The sequence below is a fragment of the Grammomys surdaster genome, unplaced genomic scaffold (genome assembly GCF_004785775.1).
Source record: "Grammomys surdaster isolate TR1022 unplaced genomic scaffold, NIH_TR_1.0 191, whole genome shotgun sequence".
NCBI classification, from domain to species: domain Eukaryota; kingdom Metazoa; phylum Chordata; class Mammalia; order Rodentia; family Muridae; genus Grammomys; species Grammomys surdaster.
In genome coordinates this window covers 14,237,296-14,253,174 of record NW_021604636.1, presented here as the reverse complement: position 1 = coordinate 14,253,174, position 15,879 = coordinate 14,237,296, and the positions used below count along the sequence as shown (strand labels likewise).

Genomic DNA, 15,879 nt, shown 5'->3' with positions numbered 1-15,879 from the left:
GAAATGCTGGCTTTTACAGGTTGTGTTTAGGGAGTCGGTAGGTGCTTGGCACTCTGAGTAAAGCAGAAAACAGCCACCTGGCTCTGAGAACCTAGGGTTTGTGGAGTTTTGAAAGGCTATACAAAGTGGGACAGCCCCTTGAATCTGGTTAAGTCCTACTAAATCCACAGACTGCTAAACTGAACTGGAGTTCCTTGGCAAGAGACCAAAATGGAATTGGCTCGTATGATTATGACAGAGGCAGACAGCAGGAGCAGGGGACATCCAAAAGGCTGAGTGTTGTCTGGGAGTCAAAGAGTCCGGCCACAGAGACTAGGAAAAACAAATTCCTCCACACAGGCCACTCATGCATTTGTAAACACACAGTAGAGCTCAGAACAAAGAAGAATTTTAAGACTCAGGAATAGATTTTGCATCAAAGAATAAGAAGACACTGACAAATTAATTTTTTTAAGGAAAACAATATTTTGTAAATGTTGGCAGTGATTTGAGCTCAAAACTATAAGTTTCATATGGTTTCTTTGGCCTCTTCTTCAAAATACGCTGTGAAGGACTTATCTAGGGAACACTTGACCACCTCCACCTCTCCCCCTCCGTTATTCTTCCGTTGAAAGTGGATGTTGAGTAAGTCCTCCCCAGTCTCCTCATCTACAGGAATGCCTTCTAATCCGGTCAGGAGCACTGTCTTCTTGGACACAGCTGAAAACACCTAAGGAAGAAAAAAAATAAGCTTCTGAAAGAGCTGAATTATTATGAGAACTGAAGAGACATGTTCAAGCAAGAGAATGCCAGAAAGGAGACTTGAGTTTGAGAAAGATGATTCTGAGGCACTATGAAAGTAAAAGGAGGAGAACATCTCAAAGGACAGAAAAGAACAGTTCATGGGCAGTCAGAGGTGTGATTGATTGGCAATACCAAGGACCAGATGAATGCTGAAGGATTTAAAAATACAGACTAAGCTATAGGTTGTCAGCAGGTGGGGTGACACATCCCTGTCATCGAAGAACTCTGGAAGCTAAGGCAGTAGGATGGTGGGTTTGAGGTTAAGTTATATGGCAACCCTGACTCAAAAAAATGTAGGTGACAGGGAAATGGTAGAGTGGTTACAAAAAAGTGCTTCCAGGAAAGCCTGGATTCAGTGTTCAGGACTCCTCCAAAACGGGGGGTGGGGGGGTTGTGTGTGATAGTTTTCAGAAAGTTGGTAGACAAAGTAGGTAGGTAGCATTGCCATCCAATATCTGAGGAGGAACAGGAAATGGGAGCAGGTTTAGAATAAGAGGAAGTTGAGTGACAGTAAGCAGAATATTGTCTGAAGCCCAGTGATTGACAGGCACAGAAGAAAAATATTGCTAGCTAAGTCTCTGTTTATAAAATAAGGATTAATCCTATCATCTGACTGATTTCAGAGGTTCTGAGAGTGTGAGGGTCTTGGTTGTTTTCATACTGGCATAGAGGCTAGGCGCTTGCACATTCTAGGAAGATATTCTACTGCCGAGCTTTAGCCAGCCCTCCGTCCCATGCCATTTTTGTACTTCTTATTTTGAGACAGGATCTTAAGGTTGCCCGGGTCATCTTTGAATTCTTTAATTTAGCTCCAGTTGGCATTGAACTTGAGATTCTCCTGCCTCAGCCTCCTGAATAGCTGGGATTCTGGGAATGCACCACCAGGCCTGGCATCAGTTTTTTAAAATAAGGCACAGCTTTGCACTAGTATATTGTTTATAAATACAAACTCACTCTGAACCAACCAAGTAAAACTGAAGTGAAGAAACTGCTTTGATAGAGGCATATGACACACTGTTCATTCTATGGTCTGTGTGGGTGAGGTGCAGTGCTGCACCACGAAGCTGCAGGAAGGGAGACCACTCTACCTGGTACTTTTCCAAGCGTCGCTCTATAAATGGAGAAACAGTAACGTTATAGCACTTCTGATTCATGTAGAGAGGATAGGTTTTCTTTTTCAAAATCTTGTCAGCAACTGAAAGTAAACAAAAAGAACGTTATTTTGCTTTAAAATCATAAACATGTTTAATCAGTTAAAACTTCCCTCCAAAGGAATACTATCAAAACAACCACTGAAGTGAGCGGTTCATTTCTGAGAAACTCTATAGTCCATATTGAAGACTTTGTGGTAATAATTTTGAAAAATACAAGACTACACAAGAAGGAAGCCAAGCCTTCTGTCTTGAACAGCCAAATATAAAAGGGACAAATGTTACATGAATCTATTTTATGAAGTACTTAGAACAAGAAAATTTGTAGAAACAAAATATGAGGGGATACCAAGGACTGAAAGAGGAAGGAAAGGAGGTAGAGTTTCTACTTAAGATGATATAACGCTCTGAGGATGGATAATGGTGTTGTCAGCTGCACAATATTGTATATGCTTTTACTTAATGCCACTAAACTGTACACATTTTTTTCAATTAACTTTGTGTGCACTTGTATGCGCATGTGTGGATGCATACCATGGTATACAAGAAGACAGAGAACAACAAGTAGGAATTGGTTCTCTCTGTCTACCCTGTGGTTTCCAGAGGTTGATCACATGTTCACAGGCCTGACAGCAGACACTCACCAGCTGAGCCATCTTGAGACCCCTAAACAGTACAATTCAAGTGTTTCAAGTGGTCAGGGGAGCTAGAAGCAGAGGAGGAAGGAGGGAGGGAAGAGCCTCAGGTGAACAGGACTGCCTCAGCCCCAACTGCACTGGTTGTGACCTGTTGCAGCTTGGGCTCTAATGAGAAATGCAATTGGTTACAGCATCTACCTGGCTATAGTAAGGCTATAAGATACTACTTATGAAGTGACCAGTATATCTACCTTCAGAAAACTTTATACTCTTCCAGAATTACCTAAAACTATAACATTGGCTGGACACCACCTCTAGGAAGAACTCCCCAGAGGACAAAATAACACAAGTTTCCGAACTAACAGGGTGTCAAATTACATTGTGATTTATAGCTGAGTTTCTCCTGGTTGTTTCTAAATATAAGGAATGAGGCAACTAACATTAGTCAGATAAATTAAACTTACAGATTTGGAAAATTTAAATCTGGATCCTTGACTATAAAATTCCACTAAGTTACGCTTCATCTCAAAGGCAGTATATTAAGGCTGCCCTGAAGACATCCTCACTTCAGACTTTTTCACTATGACACACCCATGGAGAATTCATAAGCATTACCTAAAGACTCCAGTCAAAAAAATGAATAGTGGTGGGCTTGCATATGCCCATAGAAAGATCTAGAAATATCTGCTACTAGCCAGAACTACTTATACACCAGAGGAAAGGGAATTTTGTGGAGATACTTATTATTTCACTGTCATCATTACAATTTCAATTTTAAAACATATATTACTTTTGTCCTGCTCTACCAGAGGCCATTTTAGTACCCAGAACCCCAGGTAAGACCCCTCGCAAAGACTCTCAACATTTACAGAAAGCCTGCCCAACTTCCCCCCAACAGCCCTCCCTCCCTCATCTGCAGAATAGACAATTAGAAATGGGGGGGGACATTTGGGGATGATGTGCAGTAGAAACTCATTAGAGTCTAGAGTGACCCTACTGAAGTCTCCTAGTAATGGGGATACAGAGCTGGAATTGGCTATCTTCTAGAAACAGGCAAGGTTCCTAGCAGTGGGACTGAGACAGCAACCGAACCACAAAACCTTTGACCTACAATCTCTCCTGCCTGTATGACATGCTGGGCCAATGGTGGTGCAGAACTTGTGGGAGTGGCTAACCCAGGACGGTTTCAACTTGCGTCCCACATCATGAGAGGAAGCCCACGCCTGACGCAGACTGGATGACTAGGAACCAGAGGCAGGACAGCTTATAGACCCAGGATAGAAGCAAACATGACTGAGAAAAAGAAGTCAATGAATGGACTCCTAATGATATCTGCTGTACTCATAGATCATAGATGCCTAGCTCAGCGGTCATCAAAGATGTGTCATCCAGTAACCAATGAACCAATGGGAGCATATTTAGAGACTGAGAGCTGAACACTAGGTCAGCCAGGGGAACGCCACAGAAGACGGGGAAGGAAGAACTGTAGAATCCAGGGGGTGAAGGACACTTCGAGAACACAGCCCACAGAATCAACTTCGTAGGGTTCAAAGGGACTCTTAGAAATGGAAATGACAAACATAGACCCTGTATGGGTCTGAGCAAGATCTTCTTCATATATCTTAAGACTGTGTAACTTGATGTTCTTGTGGGACTCCCAACAATGCGGGTGGGGCTGTCTCAGATTCTTTTGTCTGCTCTTGGGACCCTTTTCACTGTCTAATGGGTTGCCAAGTCCAGCTGTGCCCAGTCTTATTGTATCTTCTTCAGCCATGCTGTACAGGGGATATCCCTGGGTGGCCTGCTCTTTTTTTTTTTTTCTTTTCTTTTTTGAAGGGAACCAGAGGAGGAGTTGACCTTGAGGAAAGGGGAGGTGTGGGGAGAGACTGGGAAAAGTGAAGGGAAGGAAAACTGTGGTCAGGATGTAATGTATGAAAGAAGAATAAAAGACATTTAATAATAATTTTAAAAAGACATTAATTTACCAGGAAAAAAACCTAATCAGTCCATATTTTAATGGCATAGCAGGATTTCTATTATCTGTAAATTTAGGAAAGGCTATAGAACTATACTAACAAGAAGAGCAGAGGCGTGCACCATGTATCAGCCAAAATTGCTCTATTGCATACCAACTGTATGATTTTGGGGGCGTTACTTATCTTCTCCAGACCTCTGCCTCCTGTCAGTGGCATGAATGTATCACCTATGTCAGAGTTATAATGAGAAGGAATGGTGATGATAAAAGAGGGGGAGGGATATACGCATCCACCCACTGTCTTGCCTGACATGTGATCTCACGTCTGTAATTGTAACATACTCAGGAGGATTTAGGGAATTGTTTCCTGGATAGTGCTTTTTTTATGAGAGTGAGAAAATCCCAACTGGGCTGGCAAGATGGCTCAACAGATAAAGATCCTCAGGATCCTCATGGTAGAAGAAAATAACCAATCAGTGCAAGCTCTCCTCTGACCTCCACACTAGCGCCATGGCAGGCCCACAAGCAACCACACACATACACATGCACATTAAGTAAATAAACAAAGCTAAGAAAATATATTTTTTAAAAGAGTGTTCAAAAACAGAAAAGCCCCCCAATTATCAGGCTAGTGCATTTCAAATATAGAAACAGGCAGGAATACTGCAATGGCGTCGAGGTGTCTGTGTACCTCCAGCTTCCACAAACGTGATGATAGCACTTCTGGACTTCCTGTTATAGTCCACACTTTCAACTTCGCCGCCGCCATTCCTGGACTTACAGAAGCTCAGCTCCAGCTTGTCCCTTGTCTGCTCCTCAGAGAGCTCATCAGGAATTCCCATAACAATGATCTTCATTTTAGAAATGTTCACATGAACCTGGAAAAACATTTCATTGTCACAAGTATCGATAAGAAAAATGCCTGTGTCCAACAGAGTGGCCAGAGCTTTCATGATGGTCTCACCTGGAATCTGACACCTGCGTTTAGCAGGACTGGATGTGCAGAGACGTTCACTGAGGTGCCTTCCATCTGCACAACATGCTTCCCCATCGATATCACGTTCTGTGCGACTGAAACAGAGTTTTAGAAGTGTTCATTCATGATATACTGAGAAAACTGCATACTTTTTATTCAAGGGTAAGTTATTGTCTTTTACGTTTTCTTCAATTGTGTTTTATTACATTTATTTGTGTGTGTGTGTGTGTGTGTGTGTGTGTGTGTGTGTGTGTGTGTTCTTATGAGGAAGCATACGTATAAAGGTCAGAGAACAACTTGTGGGAGTTGGTTCTCTTCGTCTAGGATGTAGGTCCTAGGGATGGAAATCAGGTCTTCAGACTTGGCAGCAAATACTTTTACCTGCTGAGCCATCTTGCTGGCCCCATTTTCTTCAGTTTTAAAGAATCAAATCTTAATACTTTTCCCCCTTTGGGATTTCCACGTTATACTATCTTATCACCAAAATAGGAAAAATCATTGTCACAGTGTAAAAGCAAAAATGGCAACATAGAAAATATCAATTTCTAAATTTGTCTTAAAGGATGAATCTACCTTTTTTTTTTCTTTTACAGCATAAGCCTAATAGTTCTGCAGATTCGTTATCCTTGTGGTCCCGCCATACATGCCTACTTTCCAGAGTACTGCCAGGGAATTCCTCTAACACAGTAAATTCTCAGTCCGAATGTCCTCCCTGTTCTGTAAGCTATAAATTCTTTTGTGAGCCAGCATCATTTTGATAATCAGTTTTCTCTTACTTTATTCTATGCCATGCTCATACATTGCTAGCAACAAAGAAAATGATCTTTTTTAGTCTCTGTCCTTCCAAAAAAAAAAAATACATTACTTTGCTTTTTTTCCCCCACATTCTTTAAAACATTGAGCGCACCATGGTCCCCATGATAGAGCAGTCTCATTTCTCCACACAGACCAGGGATGCTGTGCAATATAACTACACCAAAGCCAATGAAAGTTCTATGAACAACGCCATACTCGATTAAATGTATGTTGGTGTTTCTCCTTAATTTCGTGCTATAACTTTATATAACACTCCAGCTGTTGATATTCGGAGTCTCTTATTCTAATTTATCATGAAGATAAGAGATGTTTACTCCCTCTATTATAAATATTGTGTGTGATTATGACACCAGGGAGCATACCGTGGGCCAAGAAAGAAGCAAGGCGGAAGGGAAGGACCTGTTGGGTGGGAATTCAGGCTCACTGGACCACAATATGAGTCTAGAGTTTAGATGTTTTGTTTTGTTTTGCTAATGGCAACAGATGACAACAGCAACCCTCACTGAAGTAATACTCAGATGATCCTCTCCTTATCCCCAAACCCCTAACATCTGGTGATCTGACTCAGCAGAGTGGAACCTTGGTATCCCAACTTTAGTGACTATGGTTGTCAAAGCAACTCCTGTTTACTTCTGTTCCCCTGGAGCTGCTTCTGGCATGGGGACTTCAGAGCAACATCCAGGGAGCAAGCAACCTCAAGGCTGCTTCTGAAATGACTCCAAATCCCAGCAAGCCCAGGTGACTACCATGCAGTGACTGCCATGTGGAAACCTGCCCCCATATCGTCCCTTATCTCTGCCAGTAATATCCCAGTGATTGCCCATGTCCAGCAAAGCTTCTGTTCAGTTGTGGGTTCCAGGGGGAACAAAATTACCCTATGGGTGGAGGCCTCATCTCTGTTTGTCTTCACTTATATGCTTCCTTTAACATTTATTTCCAGGTCAGTGTGATGGGCCAGATGCCAAAAGACACAGGTTAAAATCACAGATTCTAAGGATCTATACCTTAAAGGCCTCCAAGGAGCCCGTGAGCCCGTGTCAGAGCTTGGCAGTAGCAGAATATCAGTGGCCTCCCCTCAGGAGTGTCAGTCCTATAGGAAATGCTCAGGCCCTTAGGTACCCTCTCAGCTCTGGAGTTCAGCAACGACATGGGTGTGTTTGTTGGTTGTGTGCACTCCATGCACATTTCTCATTTCATACACAAAGAGTTCACGAAGTCAGGGTATCACAAAGCCTGTCATCAAAATCTTAGGCTTACAAAGAACAAGAGCATGCCTGCGTGAGAGGACAAAGCTGGCACTCAAAGCCAAATCGTGCTCAAGAAGGGAGCCAAGCTCTGCTCATCCTGTTTTGAACTTGACCAACATCAGCATCCATCCAAATCTCTCATTCCTGGCTAACTACTGGTCAACCAGTTTACTAAGTCACCTAAACATCCTTAGAATCTGTTTTCTTGCCTATCAAATACACGCAAGTATTTTTGCTGTCCTGTGTTTATAGAAATGTATGAAATGAGATGTCTCAAAGAAGACCAGGAGAAGTACAGTCTACTACTTTTATACTTCTAAAATTTTATTTATTCATTTTTTTTTTAATTTGAGACAGGGTCTCACTATGTAGCGCTGGCTGGCCTAAAACTATGTAAGCCAGGCTAGCCTCAAACTCACAGAGATAGATCTGCTCCTGCCTCCTGAGTGCTATGATTAAAACTGCACCACTATGCCTGCCAAGTTCTACTTCTTTATAGTATTATTATAATGTCTAATTATAATATCTAATGTGCTTATTATCATTTAGACATATGGACTAGAAAGAGGCTGATATTGGATATCCCAATTCCTATATTTTATTTCCAGAGTCATTACTTTTTGAACGTGTGATAAACATGTGTCCTTTAATATCATTGCACATATGACGTCAGTACTCCACATTACTATATATATATAATACTATATATTATATACATACATTACATCATTATATATTATAGATAATATTCCCACATCTAGTACACCTAATGCTTGGTTTCCTTCTCGGTATATTGAGACTATCACATCTACCACAGAATGCCACTATGAGGACAAGAAGAAACAGCAAGGACACAAATTGTAAAGTGATAGCCAAACATCTAGGAAAATCTTGGACGATCTGGATGCTTACAAAAGTGACATGGTCATGGTTTTAAGATCAGCCATACCTTCTTCCTTCTCAAAGGTGATAAGCGCTTGTCCTTTCTGTAGCTCATAGAGAATTTGTGAGCTCACTTGAAACGAACAGGAGCTACTTGAGAAATGGCTGCCGTCCTCGGGACTCTCCACTGAGGTGAATTTAAGCTTTCTTTCCGGTACATTCTCTTTAATCTAATTAAAACAGATGTGTTTGATTAAAACCAAAACAAGAAATAACTTAAGGCCTTCCAATGACAGTATAATCTAGCCATCCAATGGTTCAATTTCCACTGACTTTAGAGCTTCATGGGATATTATTGGCTGTAATATTACTAACATCTAATTGCTTCTTCCCGTGTAACCTCTCAGTAAGGTAATCGAATACTGATCCTTTAATGTTATTTTATAGATGAAATCATAAGCATATAATCCTCTTCCTTTCCCTAACCAATGTTTAAGCCGATCAATACCATACAGTGTCCAATTCCAAAGTGTCCACTGTTTATGGAAATAAGTACCTTTTACATAACTGTGCCAGTAATGCGCAATCTCAGAAGCCAATTGCTAAACGCTATGTTTGGTTTCATGGTGAGGAAGCGCAGGAAGGGAGTGAGGTAAGCTTCAGGCTGTGCACACTCTAGGGCTTCTTGTACTGGTACAGCTCCATACACATGGCATACAATGGCATGTACTGCCACTCTCTTTCCCTCTCTCATTTCACTCCTCTCTACCTATGACATTGTTTCTTTAACCCAGAAAGTCTCCCTCCCCTCACCCCTGAGTCTTGAGCACAGGTGGGAAGTCATTTACTGCAGCAAGGCAATTTATCAGGGGCTACACCACTGAGGGAAATGGCACCCCACCCCCACCAAAGATTAACAGATAGTACACTCTCAGGAAGGGGTGGGGCCTCGTGGGCCCTTTTCCCGTTGGTGGTGAATTGCTAACTGCGAAATCTTGAGCAGATAACCACATCTCCATCAAGTTCATGATGGCCATGTCACGTCCGGGAGACATCACTTTACTGCTTATATCCCCGTCCTCTGGCTCTTACATTTTGTCCCACTCTCTTCAGCAACGCTCCTTGAGACTGCAACCGGGTAATGTAGGTGTTCCATTTAGGGCCAAGAACTCTATTACTATGGGTCTTTTTTTTTTATGGAAAATCCAGATAATTTCACTTTTTTGAAAGATTTCTTATATGACATATATGATATGAAAATTGCCAAAGTTAAATTCTAACTTCCCCCAAATCTCCAAAGAACTTTTTTAGTTTGTTTTTAGGGGTTTTTTTTGAGGGGGGGGAGGGCAGGATTTATGTAGCCCAGGCTATCCCTGAACTCAAAATTCTACCTCAGCCTCCCCAATGCTAAGATTACTGATATGGGCAAGTCACCATATCTAATCTACCTATCAACTTTTTAACCATTTTCATAATTTAAGTTTATGTAATAATGAAGCAAATATTGTGAATAAGAATTGTAATCCACAGTATAAAAGTGGGTGGTTACACTTACCTGTATAAAATTATTGGTATAACAAATGTATAAGTATTCATAAACGTACCAGTGAGTTATATGTACACATTTTCATCTACCATGGTTATTTGCACACTGAAATAATATGTGTTATAAGAAAGAAACTGCAAGTAGTCAATGAGTCTTTGGATGATTTTTAAAACTTACTATACCTTTACAAGGAATCAGTAGAGTTCTAGTTACAGTAGGCTAACTTCCAAACAATCTTTCAAGCCTGCAGAGAGGCAGGCCAATGATGTGGAAACACATAGTATTCAAACCTTCTGACACCAGAGTTAGACAAAGACAAAAATATATCCCACTTTGGGTCCTCTGTAAAATGGGTCCACTAGGCTGGTAGGATTCCCAGGGCCTTTTGATCCTGCCAGAGCCAGACAAGTAACCAAATCCTAACAGTCTTGTGCCTGGTCACCCATCTCATAACCACAGGACATCCTATCTCCCAGAAACAAAAATAGTGACAATTCCAATGCTGTAACAACCTGGTTTGTCAAGAAGAAATAGAAGCTTGATAGAAAATTCAAGCATAGGAAAATTTAGGAGAGACTTAAAAATAACAATGATTAATATATCCCCAACTTGTTTGCTCTGAGACAAGATCTCACTGTATAGCCCTGGCTGGCCTAGAGCTTGCTATGGAGCCCAGGCTAGTCTCCCACAGGGATCCCTGTGACTCACTCTCCTGAGTGCTAGGATTAAAGGTGTGTGTCCCTACGTCCATATTTTGCCAAACTCTTTAAACTATGAAATTCATTTCAATTACTTCAGCACCTTAGATGAAGACAGTAAGTACAACCAGTGAGAAGACTAAATGTTTAATCCAAAAGTAATCTACAATAAGCAAGGCTCTGTTGTTGTTTTTTTACTTTTATTAATTTTGTTGGAGTTTTGTTAAGTTTTATCATGCCGTCCATACATATTAAGAAAAAGATACATGCATCACAAGTATAGCGCATGAAGAAATTATATGAAGCTAATACCCGGACAACAGATAGAACCACTAATGTCCTCCTGGCTTCCCAAGGGTCTCACCTGCCTCCAGAGTGAACCACCATCTTGCCCGGAACATGTTTTATTTAAATGGGAGCATATAGAGTGCCCTGCTCTGCCTGTTGTGTATCCATGTCATGTTTGTCACATTCATCCACGTTGTATACAATCGCTTGTTCTCATTACAGCATAGAATTATACACAATCTGTTTACTCATTATAGCACAGAATTCACTTGTATAGCTACACAGTAACTTATTACTTCATTCTACTATGGAAGAACACTTGGGTTGTTCTCCCTTTGTGGCAATTATATACAGTGATGCTGTATATAAGCCAGACATGATGCTGTAGCCTTTTATGCCAGTACACAGGAAGCAGAGGCAGGTAGCTCTCTGGTGAGCTTGAGTCCAGCATGGTTTACATAATGAGTTCAAGACCAGCTGGTCTCAAAAACAAAAACAAAAAAATCCTGGTAGTGAGAGGGTACAATGCTTTGCAGTTAGTCCTGTATAACTAAATCACTTTCTCATGGGCATGTCTATTAAACAGATATATAAGAAAATCACAGTACTTGGAATTCTCTGGCATTCGACTGTAATTCAGCTTCAAGTCTTTTGATCTCCTCTTCTAGATCGGTGTTTTCCCTCATGATTTCATGAATTAATCCCTAAAAAATAGCAAATAATTGGAAAAAATTAGACACCTTTAATTAAGCTCCTTTTTCTAAATTAATTAAATGCCAATCCCTAAGCCTACCCTAAGCCCAGGCAGCCTCTCAGAATAAAATTGCCCACATTAATTGTGCATTTGCTCACCATCTTACTCCACAGCCCAGTGAGTCTTCGATTCCTACTAAGATATTTTAGCACTATTATATGAACAAAGAAACTGATATCTTCCGCATAGACCCAGAAATCTTTGTGATTAAGCCAAAGAATGAGACCCAGACATTCTGGACTGAGCTAAATACTCCTAAATTATCTGAAGCTGTAATATGACTTAACTGTACTCTAATCAGGAACAGACTATACTGAGGCAGGTTTTTTGTTTGGTTTGTTTTGTTTTGTCCTCTGTATTATACTTTTGTGGTTGAAGTGTTTATTTATTTTTATTTTTTATTTTTTTGTTTGTTTCTCTTATCAGCAATGATTCCAATAGTAGCCAGTTGTTTAAAAAAAAAATTCCAGCCTTTGAATTTTTACCAATGAAGACACAGGAGCCAGATACTGGAGTGAGCTAGGTCAGGGAGGCAGAGAAAGTACCCAGTTGACCTTCCTACTCTACCAGTGTCTCAGAAGATAAAAGCCTCTCCTCCTTCTCCACACTATCTTAAATACCCTTCAGCTTAAAGACCCTCCTTTCTCTTTACCTATGTTCACTCCCTGTCAGCTGGTTGCTTCCTCTGCTTCTTGACCTAGGGTTGACTTTAGCTCTTGGTTTAAAGGCATGTACTAGGGCTGAGCCATACCACAACGAGGTTTTTCCAGTTCACAATCTTGGGGTTCACAATGTGATCAAATATCCCACAACAGTAGCCAGCTGCTTTGACAAGCCAAACATACGCTTTGCTAACAGCTCTGAACACCTGGGCCTCTGTTTCCACTTGGGCCTCATTGGATATTGTTCACACTTCACTTCCTGGTATAAGCCCAGAAAAGAAGGAGGTGAGAAAACACTTTATTTTTGTTAAGAAATGAAACAGGAACACAACTGTCAGTGTGAAGCTTTTACAATAAAGCAAATGTAAGGGTCTTTTAAAAAGTCAAACAGCGCCGGGCGGTGGTGGCACATGCCTTTAATCCCAGCACTTGGGAGGCAGAGGCAGGCGGATTTCTGAGTTTGAGGCCAGCCTGGTCTACAGAGTGAGTTCCAGGACAGCCAGGGCTACACAGAGAAACCCTGTCTTGAAAAACCAAAAAAAAAAAAAAAAAGTCAAACAGCCTTATGATGCCAAAGACACAAAGCGTGCCTCACTTAAAAATGAATAGACTGCCAAAGAATATGAGACTTTAAAAATTGGACTAAATATACTTTACAACATGATACTGGTCTCCAGTTGGCTACGCTGTTAGAGAAGGCTGTACAGCCTTGCTGGAGGAAGCCATCACTGAGGGAGAGCTTTGAGAGCCCATGGCCTCACTCCATGTCCTTTTTCTCTCCCTCTCTGCTTTCTGTGTGAGACTGAAGATGTGGTCTCTCAGCTTCCTGATTAACTATTCTGTCATGGCTACCTCTTCCACACACACCATGGACCCTTCTTTTGGACATGTAAGGCAAGATAAGGGAGACATCCCTTAAAAAATTAAAAATAAAAACATGAATGGACGTGAGCTATCTGTCTGTGTCTTCTACTTATCCTTTTTACCTTGCTTTGTTCGCCTCTCATAATGTCCATCTCTGGGGAGCACTCATCACAGGCTTCCTTTATATTGTCTTTATCAGCATCCATTACTCTCTAATAAAAAAAAAAGAGAGGGCTTTTAAAACAGTATACTACACAAATTCGCGAAAAGAGAAATAACAGTTTTTATCCTTCTTTGGAAGAAATCTGTCTGCTTTGTAAGTTTTTCCTATCTTCAAAGTCTTGACTGTCATGTGACTTACAACCAAATGTCATCTGTAATTTGAAGAACTTCACATCTCTAGTTATATAGGAGGGAGCTCAGTAAAGGCACTGCTAGCACAGCTAATACATCAGCTATAATGTATTTATTTATGTATGTGAGTACACTGTAGCTCTCTTCAGACACACCAGAAGAGGGTATTGGATCCTATTACAGATGGTTGTGAGCCACCATGTTGTTACTGGCAATCGAATTCAGGACCTCTGGAAGAACAGTCAGTGCTCTTAACCACTGAGCTATCTCTCCAGCCCTGTAGTGTTGTTTTAACCCAGTTTCTATAGGAGCTATTAAATTCTCTGCTAGATTTCATGCTATGTTAGAATACAGCAACACATAGTAATATGTCAATATTTTGAGACTGAAGACAAGGCTTAGAAAGGAGATGCTTTCGACCAAGCATGACAACTTGAGTTCCATCTCTGGAACCATCAAAGTGAAAAAGAAATATGACTTACATACATTGTCCTCTGACCTCTGCATGCATGCTGTAGTATCTGTACACATACAAGTACGCACACATGCACACATCAACACACACAATTAATAAGGCAACTTAATAAAAATAAAAGTTTACTCAAGTATTCTGGCATCCATATTTCAGTATACTTGGAGCTGCATGCAATATACTTTTCAAGGATTTTAAGTGCCCAGATTCTCAGTATTTGTGTAAGAGAAACAGAAAAAAATCTATGTTTTAAACTAAAATGGAAAAAATTTAGTAAAAAAAAGAAAAAATAGCCATGCCTTAGTTTACCCAATGTGAATACAGGACTGTCAGAAAAACAAGGGATCATGGCACATCCAATGCTTTCTAACTCTGTTCTCCAATAAAAAGAACCAAGAAGCAATGGTCGACTCTAAATGTGGGACAGGAAATACACAAGATATGCCTGAAATAGCTTGAGATGATGGACAATTTAAAGGCACCTTTAGAAATATGACAGAAAGAAAAAAGACCACGGTGAATGAGCTCCCAGTGCTCAAAAAGCCATGCTGATCAGGAACCTGATCAAGCAAGGGTGATTCGTGGAGGACGCAAACAGGGATTTCCACAATGGAACACCAACTCATTCCTCAAAGCCAGCATCACTCTGACACCAAAACTGAATAGGGACACACAGGAAATAAGAAAGTCTCTAGACCAACAACTCTAGTGGGCACACAAGCAAAAATTCTCAACAAAGGGCTTGCAAGCCAAAGTCAAGAACGTTAAGATCACATATCATGCATGACAAGTTGGTTTCCTTACTTCAACATACACAAGCCAATGGATGTCATACAGCATGTATGTAGGCTTACAGTCAGAAACCACAGGGTCATCCAAATCAATATTGAAAACATTTCAACAATGTTCATCCTTTCAGCATAAAGGCCTGAAGAATCCAGGAATAAAAGGAGCATGTTTCCCCGTATAAAGGTTAAATGCAATAAGCCTACAGCTAATGTTATATTAAATGGAAAAGAACTGGATACGTTTTCTCAAAATTTCTGGAGCGAAACAAGGATGCCCACTGTCTCCATTCCTCTTTAGTAAGGTGCTGGAACATGAGACAGACAAAAAAAGATAAAAATATGAAAGGAAAAAGCCAAAGTATCCTGAGCTGCACATGACATGACTCTTTATTAAAAACATCCAAAAAACTCCACCAGAAAACTCTCCCATCTGATACAGCAGTTCTCAATCTCTTTGGGGGTTACATATCAGGTATTTATACTACAATTCATAACCATAGCAAAAGTACAGTTACAAAGTAGCAACAGAATAATTTCATGGTTAGGGGGTCACCAGAACATGAGGAACTGTATCAAAGAGTTGCAGCCTTAGGAAGATGGAGACTCGCTGATCTGATGAGTGATTTTAGCAAGGCAGCAGGATATAAACCATTAGCAGTTTGCCAAGCATGATGGTACAAACCTTTAACCCCAGCACACAAGAAAGAAGTAAGGAGGATCTCTGTGGGTTGGAGGCCAGCCTGCTCTGTGCAGTGGGTTCTAAGTAGATCAGAGCTACACAGTTAAGACCATATCTTTAAAAGTAAATATTTTAAAATGTCAGCTTTTCTTTACACCAATGACAAACTAGCTAAGAAGAAAGAGAATGCAAAAAAGAAAGAAAGAAAGAAAGAAAGAAAGAAAGAAGGAAGGAAGGAAGGAAGGAAGGAAGGAAGGAAGGAAAGAAAGAAAGAAAGAAAGAAAGAAAGAAAGAAAGAAAGAAAGA

General features: G+C 40.7%; 1 protein-coding gene across 2 annotated transcripts in view; it reads right to left on the bottom strand.

Annotated features, from left to right (window-relative positions):
- Positions 1-423: 423 nt before the first annotated feature.
- The window catches only part of Nmi (N-myc and STAT interactor), a 24,310-nt gene continuing 8,854 nt past the window's right edge, over positions 424-15,879 (bottom strand). For both annotated transcript variants that reach the window (XM_028769198.1, XM_028769199.1), the window contains exons 2-8: positions 13,403-13,492; positions 11,609-11,704; positions 8,536-8,698; positions 5,512-5,618; positions 5,239-5,425; positions 1,872-1,978; positions 424-709 (exon numbers count right to left, since the gene is read on the bottom strand). In XM_028769198.1, the coding sequence (XP_028625031.1) occupies positions 509-709; positions 1,872-1,978; positions 5,239-5,425; positions 5,512-5,618; positions 8,536-8,698; positions 11,609-11,704; positions 13,403-13,486 (945 nt within the window). In that variant the 5' untranslated portion in view covers positions 13,487-13,492 and the 3' untranslated portion in view covers positions 424-508. The remainder of the gene's footprint in view (positions 710-1,871; positions 1,979-5,238; positions 5,426-5,511; positions 5,619-8,535; positions 8,699-11,608; positions 11,705-13,402; positions 13,493-15,879) is intronic.